The sequence below is a fragment of the Tachypleus tridentatus genome, chromosome 10 (assembly GCF_004210375.1).
Source record: "Tachypleus tridentatus isolate NWPU-2018 chromosome 10, ASM421037v1, whole genome shotgun sequence".
In the NCBI taxonomy this organism is placed as follows: domain Eukaryota; kingdom Metazoa; phylum Arthropoda; class Merostomata; order Xiphosura; family Limulidae; genus Tachypleus; species Tachypleus tridentatus.
In genome coordinates, this window is record NC_134834.1 from 123,573,686 (window position 1) to 123,588,178 (window position 14,493).

At 29.5% G+C, this 14,493-nt stretch overlaps 1 protein-coding gene across 2 annotated transcripts; it reads left to right on the forward strand.

Moving 5' to 3' along the window:
* The first annotated feature begins 340 nt into the window (after nucleotides 1-340).
* On the forward strand, nucleotides 341-14,175 carry LOC143230248 (uncharacterized). Of its 2 annotated transcripts, none has more exons than XM_076463453.1 (3): nucleotides 341-385; nucleotides 8,688-8,849; nucleotides 12,846-14,175. In XM_076463453.1, the coding sequence occupies exons 1-3, from the start codon at nucleotides 360-362 to the stop codon at nucleotides 13,105-13,107; spliced, it is 450 nt and encodes a 149-aa protein (XP_076319568.1). In that variant the 5' UTR covers nucleotides 341-359; the 3' UTR covers nucleotides 13,108-14,175. The 2 variants fall into 2 exon arrangements, with proteins under 2 accessions (XP_076319568.1, XP_076319567.1); XM_076463452.1 differs by lacking the exon at nucleotides 341-385 and adding an exon at nucleotides 804-997.
* Nucleotides 14,176-14,493: the final 318 nt, after the last annotated feature.

Here is a 14,493-nt window from a genome sequence, read left to right on the forward strand (position 1 = left end):
ATAATGAACCCTAGATCTGGCTGATGTGGAATATTTTCAAGATAATCTCATTCCGACTGTCCTAACACTGTGGCTTCTGCCTCAAATGTCTATGTACTGGGCAGATGTTGATGTTCATCTGATAATCCTCTCTCCTCGTTGATAATTTCCCGGTCTGAACATTCTTTCTTTCTTTACGGCATTGTGAACTTTACAGAGGATTATCCAACATGATCTGATTCACCTTAAATTATTTCACTTTTAATTCAAAGGTATTTGATATCAGTTTCTTATGTGTCTGTCCAAACGAAATAAATAACTTTTCATTTTTTGTTTAATAATTTTAAGATGACAGTAAAAAGGTGGCGCTTTATTCAAAGATGTCTGCGACCTTGAATAAGAAAAGGTAAAATTAGGTTTAATTTTAAAATTGTTCTACTACCTTGTATTTGTTTCATGTAAATGCCGTTTTCTCATCAGTTTAAACTACCAAAACGGAAGTGCTCGTTCCAATATTAATATTAGATTTTTTATGAAAGCAAGTAAGATTCAAATGGTAAAGTGAGAGAGAACATTATTTATGATATTGTATTTTGTTTCAGTGGAGCAACGTAATTAATTTGTCTTTAACAATATGTGCGAATTAGATGCGGTTAAAGTGTAGATTTGGTGTATCCAGCCTTTCAGAAAACATTTGGCATTAAAGTTTTGTTCAAGATTATTGACATTGGCGTGCAGTTACGTTAGTTCATCAAATTAAAGTAGTGGTTGGATAGAAAATAGATGGCTTGTTATAAATTAATTATAAATTTAGTTTGATTAAACTGGATTAATCAGTGTCTTAAGTGATGTCTGGCACTCCAGAATTCTTTATTAGGATATTTCTCTTATTTTTTTCTAACATTATGACAAAGATAAAATAATGGGTAATAAGTTATTGATGATATTAAAAGTCTCAGATGTTTCTGGCTGTAAGGATATTGTTGCTGCTTTATGAAAAAGAATTTAAGATAATTTGGTGAGTTGGGTGAACGATAAGCAGGTGGCTTTTAATTGTAATAAATGAAAGGTGCTGCATGTAGATTATCTTAATTTGAAGTGTAATGTAAAAAATATATAAGTATAGTTTAATGGGAATCATGATACTATTGGAAAAGAAAATAAATAACCTTGGTGAAGTAATTCTTGATGACAAACTCTCTCTGAAGATGACCTAGGAAGGTCCAAACGTTGTTCTCTGCTTTAATAGTAAAAGTGTTAATACCTATATCAGCCATTCTAAGTGTTCTGATTCATCAGTAATTTTGAAAGTCATCCAAGCAAAATTTTGTTGTTATTATAGAGCAAATCAGATTTTAATTTGTATCAACAGTACATTAAATAAAAGTCTAAAGCACTTATGATTTCAATGTGTATGTCACTGATTAAGCCACATTAAAATATTATTTTTAAGTTTTGGGCTACTTACCTTAGGAAGGACATTCAATTGTTGAAAAGGGGGTTCAGAGGAAGGCTACTAGGATGTCAGTTGGGATGGAATGGTTGTCATACTAAGACATAATAATGTATATAAAGTTCTTCTTTGTATTTAATGGTAGAAATATGTGAAACAACTATAAGTTTTGGAAGGGTTATCCTTCAGCCATAACAATTTTATTTTCTAACAGTATGGTTGGCTTTTGGAATGTGTTGCCTTCAGTTGTGGTGAATATCATAAATTTAAGGGTATCTAATGGAATGTTTTGAATGACAAAGGTTGGCTTTGAGTGTTCGTTTTTTTTTGATGGATCAACAAGTTATTTGTCGTTCTTAAATTTAACGTTATGTTATGACATATTTATTTGATATATTTTTCACCTCTCATGTAGTTAATATACAATTTTTATGATAATTTATAAAGTTAGGTTTTTCTTTTCTAACTTCATGTGTCAATGGAATTGTTTGAGTTCTAATGATTATCATCTGGTAAATCATACCAAAATTTTAATTTTAATCAATAAATAATATTGCCAAAGTAAATTAAATTTACATTTCTAAGTTTTTTATTTCATTCACAAAATAGACTTTTCATAGCCAAACTGACAGTTTTAAACAACTGAATCCAGTTTTCTCTACACCTTCTACATTCCAAAGGAAAACAAATTTTAAACTTTCCACTTGTATTCATAGTTGAAATTACATAATCTAGGTATCTTTTTATTATTTCAGTAATGTACTTTCCAAAATTTTTATATTTTTCATGTATGGTAAAATCAAAGTGAGACACAAAAGTATTTAATAAGATTATAGTAACCTCTGTTTTGAAGATAACTTCTCATAACATAAATCACAGAATTTCATTATGATGAGAAACCCACTAAGTAAAAACGTATTTTCGAGATGGTTGGTATTTCTATTAACACTTTAATTAAAATAAAGTTACGCAGATTGTTCTTGAGAATACAGATTACAGAACAGTTTTCACTCTTATAGATTTTCATTATCATTAGCGATTTTATTCTCTTCATATTTCCACATGTCAACTTTGTAGCATTGTACTTCCTAATAACATACATTTGTAGTTATGTTTGAGCAAAACAAGTACAATTGCTTCAACTTCTCCACTTTCCTCAAACTTATCAAATCAAGTTTCATTAAGGTTTTATATCAGAAAATTGTAAACCCTTTTCTTATTTTAGAAACAAATGAGAAAATACAAATAGAAAAGTAAAAATAAATGTGGAAAAGTATCCCTTAAAAGGAAAAGAAGTCCATACAAATAGTTTTTTTCTTATATTTGAGATAGAGACCTTTGGAAACTCACATCAAGGTTTGTTCTTTATGAAAACTATTTTTTGGTTAATATTACAAGGTTTAAAAGTGGTTTTCCTGAGGTTGTGGTGTGTGCTGTTAGTTTAAACTGTCTTCAGACTTTTGTTGGATTGGTATATTGGTATATATATATATATATATATATATCAAGAACTTTATTTTGTTTGATACTCTGGCTATTTTATCAGGTGGGAGGACAATCTGAGTTATATATACCATTAAAATGTCCATAAATCTGTGAAACAGTATACAGACAATGTCTCAACCAAATATTGTTTATATAGTTTACCTTTTCATTTATATTTTATTACTTTGTTGAAGACATCTTGAAAGTTTGTTTGTTTTAAAGTGAGAATCTAATTAGTAGGTAATTCGATAATTATAGCTTGTACTTTTTCAAAATGAGAAATTGCACATTGTTGAAAACATTCCATACTTTGTTGCTTAAAATTGGTGTCTCATTAGAAAAAAAATGGTTCTATTTTAATAAAACAATTGTCAAATGCATTTTCAGTCTAATATAAGAAACTAGAAATGTTCAAAAAATGATTAGAAAATACAAAAGACATACAAATAAAAACAGTTCTCTCTGAAGACAAAACAAAAATATGACAATTCCATTAATCTAAAGAAAACCCTAGAGAAATATTAGTGGTCGATTTCTTTTGATTACCACATTCAAGTCATATAGTTTTAATGTTTCAAAAAGTATGCATCTTATGCTTTATCAAAGTAACTCCAAATTTGGCAAAAACATGTAGTTATGAATAGGAATGCAACATCAAAAGTTAGTTTGTTTTAAAGCAAGAATCAATGATCATGGAGATGAGACATTGTCTTGGATCTCTGTGATACATTTAACTTAAAAACCACAAAGCTTAATTTTTTATACCTCTTGTAAGTTTTAACGATATTTGAGTCCCTTGGTTGGCTAACTTTGAGTTAAAGATATTATTCAATAAGTGAATAATGTTGTTAATTATTTATGAAGAGAATAAAGAAAAATAATGTAATTAATTTAATTCCTCAAGTAAACCTTTATTATGTTAAACATAAATGTGTAATTATAAATAACATGACTGTTATCATTGCCAGGGGATATAATTAGTACCCATGATACAAGATAGGATTGTATTCATCAGCTAATTAGTAATACTAGTGTTAAGTAATAAAAAAATATGGAAGTAATAAATGGTTACACCTAGTTGATTGTATAGATTAACAAGTTACAAATAAACTTCCATGTAGTGCTCAAGACATGTGGACTGACTGATATCAGTAATCAAAAATTGTAAAACAGAAAACAGATAGAAAGAATGAAATATACCATACATAAAAAAATCACACAAATTATTTCAATGCTTGTTATTGAGTACTGTATATCTTTAATGCTTGTTATTAAGTTCTGTATATCTTCAATGGTTGTTATTAAGTACTGTATATCTTTAATGCTTGTTATTAAGTACTGTATATCTTTAATGCTTGTTATTAAGTACTGTATATCTTTAATGATTGTTATTAAGTGTTGTATATCTTTAATGCTTGTTATTAAGTACTGTATATCTTTAATGATTGTTATTAAGTACTGTATATCTTTAATGCTTGTTAAGTACTGTATATCTTTAATGCTTGTTATTAAGTACTGTATATCTTTAATGCTTGTTATTAACTACTGTATATCTTTACTGATTGTTATTAAGTACTGTATATCTTTAATGCTTGTTATTAAGTATTGTATATCTTCAATGCTTGTTATTAAGTACTGTATATCTTCAATGCTTGTTATTAAGTGCTGTATATCTTCAATGCTTGTTATTAAGTACTGTATATCTTCAATGCTTGTTATTAAGTGCTGTATATCTTCAATGGTTGTTATTGAGTACTGTATATCTTTAATGCTTGTTAAGTACTGTATATCTTTAATGCTTGTTATTAAGTACTGTATATCTTTAATGCTTGTTATTAAGTACTGTATATCTTTAATGATTGTTATTAAGTGCTGTATATCTTTAATGCTTGTTATTAAGTGCTGTATATCTTTAATGCTTGTTATTAACTACTGTATATCTTTAATGCTTGTTATTAAGTGCTGTATATCTTTAATGCTTGTTATTAAGTGCTGTATATCTTTAATGCTTGTTATTAAGTGCTGTATATCTTTAATGCTTGTTATTAAGTATTGTATATCTTTAATGCTTGTTATTAAGTATTGTATATCTTCAATGCTTGTTATTAAGTATTGTATATCTTCAATGCTTGTTATTAAGTACTGTATATCTTCAATGCTTGTTATTAAGTACTGTATATCTTCAATGCTTGTTATTAAGTGCTGTATATCTTCAATGGTTGTTATTAAGTGCTGTATATCTTTAATGCTTGTTATTAGGTATTGTATATCTTTAATGCTTGTTATTAAGTATTGTATATCTTCAATGCTTGTTATTAAGTATTGTATATCTTCAATGCTTGTTATTAAGTGCTGTATATCTTCAATGATTGTTATTAAGTACTGTATATCTTCAATGCTTGTTATTAAGTATTGTATATCTTCAATGCTTGTTATTAAGTACTGTATATCTTCAATGCTTGTTATTAAGTACTGTATATCTTCAATGCTTGTTATTAAGTGCTGTATATCTTCAATGGTTGTTATTAAGTGCTGTATATCTTTAATGCTTCTTATTAAGTACTGTATATCTTTAATGATTGTTATTAAGTACTGTATATCTTTAATGATTGTTATTAAGTACTGTATATCTTATATGCTTGTTATTAAGTACTGTATATCTTCAATGGTTGTTATTAAGTACTGTATATCTTTAATGATTGTTATTAAGTACTGTATATCTTTAATGCTTGTTAAGTACTGTATATCTTTAATGCTTGTTATTAAGTGCTGTATATCTTTAATGATTGTTATTAAGTACTGTATATCTTTAATGCTTGTTATTAAGCACTGTATATCTTTAATGCTTGTTATTAAGTATTGTATATCTTCAATGCTTGTTATTAAGTACTGTATATCTTTAATGCTTGTTATTAACTACTGTATATCTTTAATGCTTGTTATTAAGTGCTGTATATCTTTAATGATTGTTATTAAGTACTGTATATCTTTAATGCTTGTTATTAAGCACTGTATATCTTTAATGCTTGTTATTAAGTATTGTATATCTTCAATGCTTGTTATTAAGTACTGTATATCTTTAATGCTTGTTATTAACTACTGTATATCTTAAATGCTTGTTATTAAGTACTGTATATCTTTAATGCTTGTTATTAAGTATTGTATATCTTCAATGCTTGTTATTAAGTACTGTATATCTTCAATGCTTGTTATTAAGTGCTGTATATCTTCAATGCTTGTTATTAAGTGCTGTATATCTTCAATGGTTGTTAAGTGCTGTATATCTTCAATGGTTGTTATTAAGTACTGTATATCTTTAATGCTTGTTATTAACTACTGTATATCTTAAATGCTTGTTATTAAGTACTGTATATCTTTAATGCTTGTTATTAAGTATTGTATATCTTCAATGCTTGTTATTAAGTACTGTATATCTTCAATGCTTGTTATTAAGTGCTGTATATCTTCAATGCTTGTTATTAAGTGCTGTATATCTTCAATGGTTGTTAAGTGCTGTATATCTTCAATGGTTGTTATTAAGTACTGTATATCTTTAATGCTTGTTATAAAGTACTGTATATCTTCAATGCTTGTTATTAAGTACTGTATATCTTTAATGCTTGTTATTAAGTACTGTATATCTTCAATGCTTGTTATTAAGTATTGTATATCTTCAATGCTTGTTATTAAGTACTGTATATCTTCAATGCTTGTTATTAAGTGCTGTATATCTTCAATGCTTGTTATTAAGTGCTGTATATCTTTAATGCTTGTTAAGTACTGTATATCTTCAATGCTTGTTATTAAGTGCTGTATATCTTTAATGCTTGTTATAAAGTACTGTATATCTTCAATGGTTGTTATTAAGTACTGTATATTTTCAATGCTTGTTATTAAGTGCTGTATATCTTCAATGGTTGTTAAGTGCTGTATATCTTTAATGCTTCTTATTAAGTACTGTATATCTTTAATGCTTGTTATTAAGTACTGTATGTCTTTATGTTTTTGATAGAAATAAACGAATGAACCTGTCATTAAAAACCATAGTTTACTTTTTACTTTTTTGTGATTAATTTTACATTTATTCCCAAAACTGTAATACAAAAAATGAGACAGTGTGATTATGGTTAGAAGAGATATTAATTATTAATCATGATATATGAAAATATAAGAACATTTTATTCACCTTTAGGTACTACTGTAGCATCTGCTGTACATAAATATTTACACAATAGTGTGGTCTTCACAGATATTTACACTATACTCTGTGGTCTACACAGATATTTACACGATACTCTGTGGTCTTCACACATATTTGCACTATACTCTGTGGTCTACACAGATATTTGCACGGTACTCTGTGGTCTACACAGATATTTACACTATAGTGTGGTCTACACAGATCTGTGGTCTTCACAGATATTTACACTATACTCTGTGGTCTACACAGATATTTACACGATACTCTGTGGTCTACACAGATATTTACACTATAGTGTGGTCTACAGATATTTACATTATAGTGATTGGTCTACATAGATATTTACACCATAATGTGTGGTCTACAGATATTTATACTATACTCTGTGGTCTACACAGATATTTACACCATAATGTGTGGTCTACAGATATCTACACTACAGGATGTGGTGTACATAGACATGTACATTATAGTGTGGTCTACACAGATATTTGCACGATACTCTGTGGTCTACATAGATATTTACACTATAGTGTGGTCTACACAGATATTTACACGATACTCTGTGGTCTACACAGATATTTACACTATAGTGATTGGTCTACACAGATATTTACACTATAGTCTACAGTCTACAAAGATATTTATACTGCAGTGTGATCTACACAGCTATTTACACTATAGTGTTTGGTCTACACAGATATTTACACTATAGTCTACAGTCTACAAAGATATTTATACTGCAGTGTGATCTACACAGCTATTTACACTATAGTGTTTGGTCTACACAGATATTTACACTATAGTCTACAGTCTACAAAGATATTTATACTGCAGTGTGATCTACACAGATATTTACACTACAGCTTACAGTCTACACAGATACATACACTATAGTGTGGTCTATACAGATGTTATTGTCATCACTGTTTTAACTTTTATTTGTTTGCAACTTATGCCAGTTATTATAAATAACAATTTTAAAATTATAACTTACAAAATATTGTTACATTTTTGAACCGAATATAATTGAAAAGAAATAAATTCCAACAATTCAAACTGGAACAGTTATAACCTAAATCTAAGATGGTCTTTTCAAATACACAACTTATTAAGTTATTATTATTTAATGGACACAAACATGGATAGATGTAAATCATTTAGCAAAAAATTATGTTTTAGCGAGCCACTGAAACTGTGATAATGTCAGTATTTGTGTAGACTGCATGGTACAGTTTAAAATTTATTTGTGGACCTCATACTATAGTAGCGCCATCTTTTATTTCCTACTGATAAGTTTATATTTTTGCATTATTATTATTATATCTTGTTAACTTCTACTAAAGAAATTTCTTCTGTCTTTAGACTTTATTTCTTGTTTCAAAGCAAGAAAAAAAGGTTGCTGTTTCATAACCACTGTAAGAAGTTTATTCTTTTCAAATTTATAAAGTCTTTGAAAAAATTGAAATATATTGTTGATTTATTTTTCTCATGATTATTTAACTTTGGTTACTATTGCTGTTAAAAAACTGCAAGACAAAAATTTAAAATGTGTATATTTTGTATTAGTACCCCTGATGTCTCTAAAGTTCGATGTCAGAAATGTTTGGAATATGGACACTGGACATACCAATGTACTGGGAAGAGAAAGTATCTTCACAGACCATCAAGAACATTGCAATTGAAGAAAAGGCTTAAAAAGGAGGATGAACAAAAAACAGTTGGTTTACTGTAAGTTTTATATATTTAATAAGATCATTATTTCTATATTTCATCCTTTGATAAAAAATTGTATAAAAGGAAATACATTTTCCGTATATTTAACAGTAGCATTAGAAGGAACATTTTAATGACAAAATAAATTAATGCTTTTACTTTATTGATAGATAATTAAAGACACCTAATTTTTGTTTTAATTTAAAATTTATGAATGATATTAAACCTTAAAAAGAGTTTCAAAATAATGATTCTACAGTGTTGAAACATAAAATTTGTGGTATTATTTTTGCTTTTTATGAATTGTAATGTAATATTCATGTCACTTTGACTCATGAACCCACTCAGTGATATAACAATAATTGAGGCAGCTGGCCCAGGCCATTCTGAATCCTCTCAAAGCAGCTATTTTAAATTTTGAGTATTAAACATTAAAGCAAAAATATTCTAAAATACAGAAAACTTTTTAATGGAAGGAAGAGACTAAAACATTTGCTCCAGGATACTTCGAGACAAGGTCACAATAACTATGTTCCAACTTGTTTTTCTCTATTTGTATGTACCCCACTGTTACGAAGGTAAGTATACGGATTTACAATGCTAAAACCAGGGGTTTGATTCCCCTCGGTAGACTCAGCAGTTGTCCTAATGTGGCTTTGCTATATAAAAACACACACGCTCCCCTATTTGTATTTTGTTGAGATTATATGTATAAAAATATATAAATATCTACATCTGGTGATGCCACATTCACCATGAATTATGTAAACATAACTTTATATTTATCCATCAATGAAATAAAAATATGTACATGTTTATAATACTTTAGTTGCTATCAATGAATACTGTAATCATGATATATCAGTTAGTGATTTATTATTGAAGGCAGTAATGCAGGGTTATGATCAGTTTTCAACTTGTATTGAATAAAAGGGACAATCTTGTTATAAGATAAACAAACACATTTTGGTAAATCAATAAATATGATCTGGCATGACATGACCTAGCAGCTAGGTTGTTTGACTCACAATTTATGGATGGCAGGTCCAAATCCTTTCACCAAACAGTCTTCTTGGGACCATTATAATGTGGCAGTCAACCACATCATTTGATTAAAGTAGCACAGCAGTTGATGATAGGTGGTGTTGACTTGTCTTTCATTTGATTAAAATAGCACAGCAGTTGATGATAGGTGGTGTTGACTTGTCTTTCATTTGATTAAAGTAGCACAGCAGTTGATGATAGGTGGTGTTGACTTGTCTTTCATTTGATTAAAGTAACACAGCAGTTGATGATAGGTGGTGTTGACTTGTCTTTCATTTGATTAAAGTAGCACAGCAGTTGATGATAGGTGGTGTTGACTTGTCTTTCATTTGATTAAAGTAACACAGCAGTTGATGATAGGTGGTGTTGACTTGTCTTTCATTTGATTCAAGTAGCACAGCAGTTGATGATAGGTGGTGTTGACTTGTCTTTCATTTGATTAAAGTAGCACAGCAGTTGATGATAGGTGGTGTTGACTTGTCTTTCATTTGATTAAAGTAACACAGCAGTTGATGATAGGTGGTGTTGACTTGTCTTTCATTTGATTAAAGTAACACAGCAGTTGATGATAGGTGGTGTTGACTTGTCTTTCATTTGATTAAAGTAGCACAGCAGTTGATGATAGGTGGTGTTGACTTGTCTTTCATTTGATTAAAGTAGCACAGCAGTTGATGATAGGTGGTGTTGACTTGTCTTTCATTTGATTAAAGTAACACAGCAGTTGATGATAGGTGGTGTTGACTTGTCTTTCATTTGATTAAAGTAGCACAGCAGTTGATGATAGGTGGTGTTGACTTGTCTTTCATTTGGTTAAAGTAGCACAGCAGTTGATGATAGGTGGTGTTGACTTGTCTTTCAGTGCTAAATTAGTGCAGACAACCTTTGTGTATCTTTGCTAGAAATCCAACAAACAATCTTTTGAAAACATTAAAACAAGGCATGTGTGTGTATTTTCTTATAGCAAAGCCACATTGGGCTATCTGCTGAGCCCACCAAGGGAAATCGAACCCCTGGTTTTAGCGTTGTTTAGTGTTGTGAATTCGTAAACTTACCACTGTACTAGCTGGGAGCTAAAACAAGGCAATCCTAGTTATACCTTCAGTTAGTAGTGTATTGAAATATATATTATTAGGGATCAGTTAGAAATGAGGAATTAACTTTCATTAGATTTGACATTGGTTGGCTGACTTATCTGTAAAGTTACAAGGGTAGAGATTTCATTGATAAAAGTAAGAAATATAGATAATATAATCTTACTCTAAATGATATAGAATGTATTGATAAGTCAGGTTATTTTAAAATATATATTTGTTTCTTTCAATAAGGAAATGGAAGAACACAAAAAGAAGATAACAAAGTAAGGAACCCAAATAAAAGTGGTTTAATTAGATTTTGTAAACAACTCACTTCTCTTCAAAAATGAACATTTCCATAAATTCCCACAGTTGTAGTAAATAATTTATTCATAATGCTATAAATTCTGAATGACTTTCAGTAACTTCTTCCTAGCTGTACGGAATGAGTTTTGAGGAAATCCATTTATTCTGGCAAATTCTTTAGAGTGTTTATTTTATATGTAACTTGCAACTTTGGTGAACAAGACCCTCCCTCTGGCCACACCCACGTATTTAGTGATTCACCTTCCCTTTTTGTCTGGGTGCTGGTGAATAAGACCCTCCCTCCGGCCACACCCACGCATTTAGTGATTCACTTTCCCTTTTTGTGTGGGTGCTGTTATATCCAAACAGTCGTTGGTTAATAAATTTATCATTTTTGTTGAAGCAAGAACACTTCTTCCCAATGGCTCACAGTAAGTCTGAAAACTTGTGATGCTAGAAATCAGGAGCACAATACACATAGCTGATTTTGTACCTTTTGTTTTCTTAACAACAAGCAAAAATACTATTTTAACTTAATTGAGGTGAATAGTCATGTATATTTTAACACAACAGAGAGTATTAAGTTTCTTACTTGATTTGTAAAGGTTTCAAGTAAAGTAATACAACAAAAGACAGGTAATTGTCACCAAAATGAAGTTGTAGTTTTTGTAGTACTTTCATTAATTAGTTTTGTTTCATACTTTATTATGACATTTAAATCATTTTGGATGTTTTTCATAATAAGTACTTACCTATTTCTTTCTGTTGTAAAGGAGTTCTGAAGAAAAATTTCCTTAGAACTTTAAGTTTCAAAAAATGCTAAAATTGTGATGTTTCAACATATTTGTCACAAAATAAATCAATAAATTACAAAGTGTTGTTCAATTATATAAGAAAAATTTGCATATTTTTATATAATGGCATGTTACTGCAATTGTGCAAAATGGTGCTTTGATTACTTGTTTAACACACGTGTATATTGGTATTGTTTAATTCTCAACCATTGAAAGTGCAATTTTCCATATACTAAAACCATAAATTATCTAACACCAAAAGATAAGAGATTTTAGCATTTATTAAAAAGTTGAAAACACTTGCATCAGAGTATGACCTGTAAGATATGGGTCACTTTTAGTGGGTCAGTTCCTCAAGGCTATAGAGTTGCTGTAAGAATTGTGTATGGCATTGTTTTGAACCTATAAGAGAAACATTTAAATCTCAAAGTAATTCCACATATAGTATTTTATCTACAAATTGTTTTAAGGACACACTTTAAGACATAACGGTTTTTAGACTGTTTCACAAAATATCTCATCAGTAATGTTTATAAACACGTCATCTTTAAAATCTTGCAAAGAAGAAACTAACATAATTAATGGACCAAACATTTCGAAGATCGTCTAAAACTTGATTGTAAAAATAATTATAATTAAAGCAGTTTAAAAAATCTACAATAATTACAGAATCTTAAGATAACATTAAAAGTGATGACAGGATATTTAGTTTAACAACAAAAAAATATTAGTTAATAACATCTTAACTAATACAAAATGCAAAAAAACATTTTAAGACCAGTTGTTATATCTAGATCTGATGATGAAAGTGATGACAGCTCACCTTCCTCTTCATCGACCTCATCATCTAGTGAAAGTTCCTCAGAGTCTTCAAATGAATCTTCCAGTGAAGATACAAGTTCATCGTCATCGTCGTCATCAGAAAGCTCTTCTAGCAGTTCTAGCTCTTCATCTGACAATTCTACTTCATCCACATCCACAGCTAGTGTTAGAGCAAAGGTTGTTAGGGAAAAGAGAACTAAAAACCCCAAAAAGAAGAAAAAACACCATGGTTAAAAAGCTCACTGTGTGAAATACATTATGTAATATTCACTTTCTGTGTCATTGGCGTATTTCAGATTAATAACTGGTTAATATTAAAATACGTTTGTCTATAAATTCCCTTTGTCCTATTTAAAATCCTACCTGAAATAAATATTTTGGTTTTTGTAACCAAGCTGTACAAAAATATATCGTTGTTTGAAAGTACAATTTTTGTTTGTATAGTGTAAGTATGTGATTTTAGTAAGGTACGGGACCAGCCAAAACTTTGCCATCAGCTTTCAAAACAAATTTTTAAGCATTTTTTTTTCTACATGAGATATTTTTTTCTCAGTCTGGCCAACTTCATCAATTTCAGTTTTAAAGATAGTTTTAGAAAGATTTGTTAAATAAAATTTACATTATCAGTTTTTCTCTCATTCTTGTCTCAGAGTTGTACATGAAAACAAGTAGTATGTTCCTCCAGGTGGCTCTGGGGTAAGTCTGGTTAGTAGATCAAATTTGATACCAGTGGGGTAGAGCACAGTTTATCATTGTATATCTTTATGTTTAAAGGTAAACAGATATAACTCAGCAGTGTGATTTGTTTTTAGTTTAACAAAGTACAGTTGCACTCATAATGCAAAGTGAAAACGGGGCTGTGCAAGTGGTGTGTTTGCACAAGGCACTAACTCAAAGGGGGGTGCTAATTGCCTAACAAAACAAAATAATGGGTTGTGTCAAGGGAGTTTTACATTTATATGTCACACAGGGTGCCATCAAGCATTAAACATCGCCAAGAAAAAATATGCTGGATTTGAAATTCCTACTTTAAGTCTGAAGTAGAACATATGTTGACTTGATGATATTTTTAGTACAGTCATTGAATTTTTGTTACCTAGATAAAAGCTGATCAGAGTGTTGTATGGTGGAAGAAAGCTTCTGTGTCTAGAAAATAACATGTAAGCTTTTGTTGCTGTGTGTCTGTTTTAAATTAGTTTTCTCCTTAATATCCTAGTTACTTTTGAAACAAACAATGGAGAAGCCTTTAATGCATATGTAAGTTTAATGTTTCACTTAAATAAAATAAAATATTAAAAATGACATTTTAAGTTTCTGTGTGTGGTTGTTAAAGTGTGATTACGAAAAAAAACTTTTTTTTTAATCAAGTATCGAAAAAGAACTAAAGTATTCATGTAAACAAAGTCAAGTTTTGGTGATGATTTTGGACAAGAACCAGTGGTGTAATTTATTTCTGAAAAAAAATTGAAATGTTACCATTTCTAGTCATACTCTGGTACTAACAGGTGAGAAAAACCTGCTGTTCTCATTTTACATGTTTGTGAATCTGAGTCATGGATGAGACGAAACTGAAGGTAAAGAATGTCAGTGATAGATTTATCAGGAAGAGAACTAATTCAG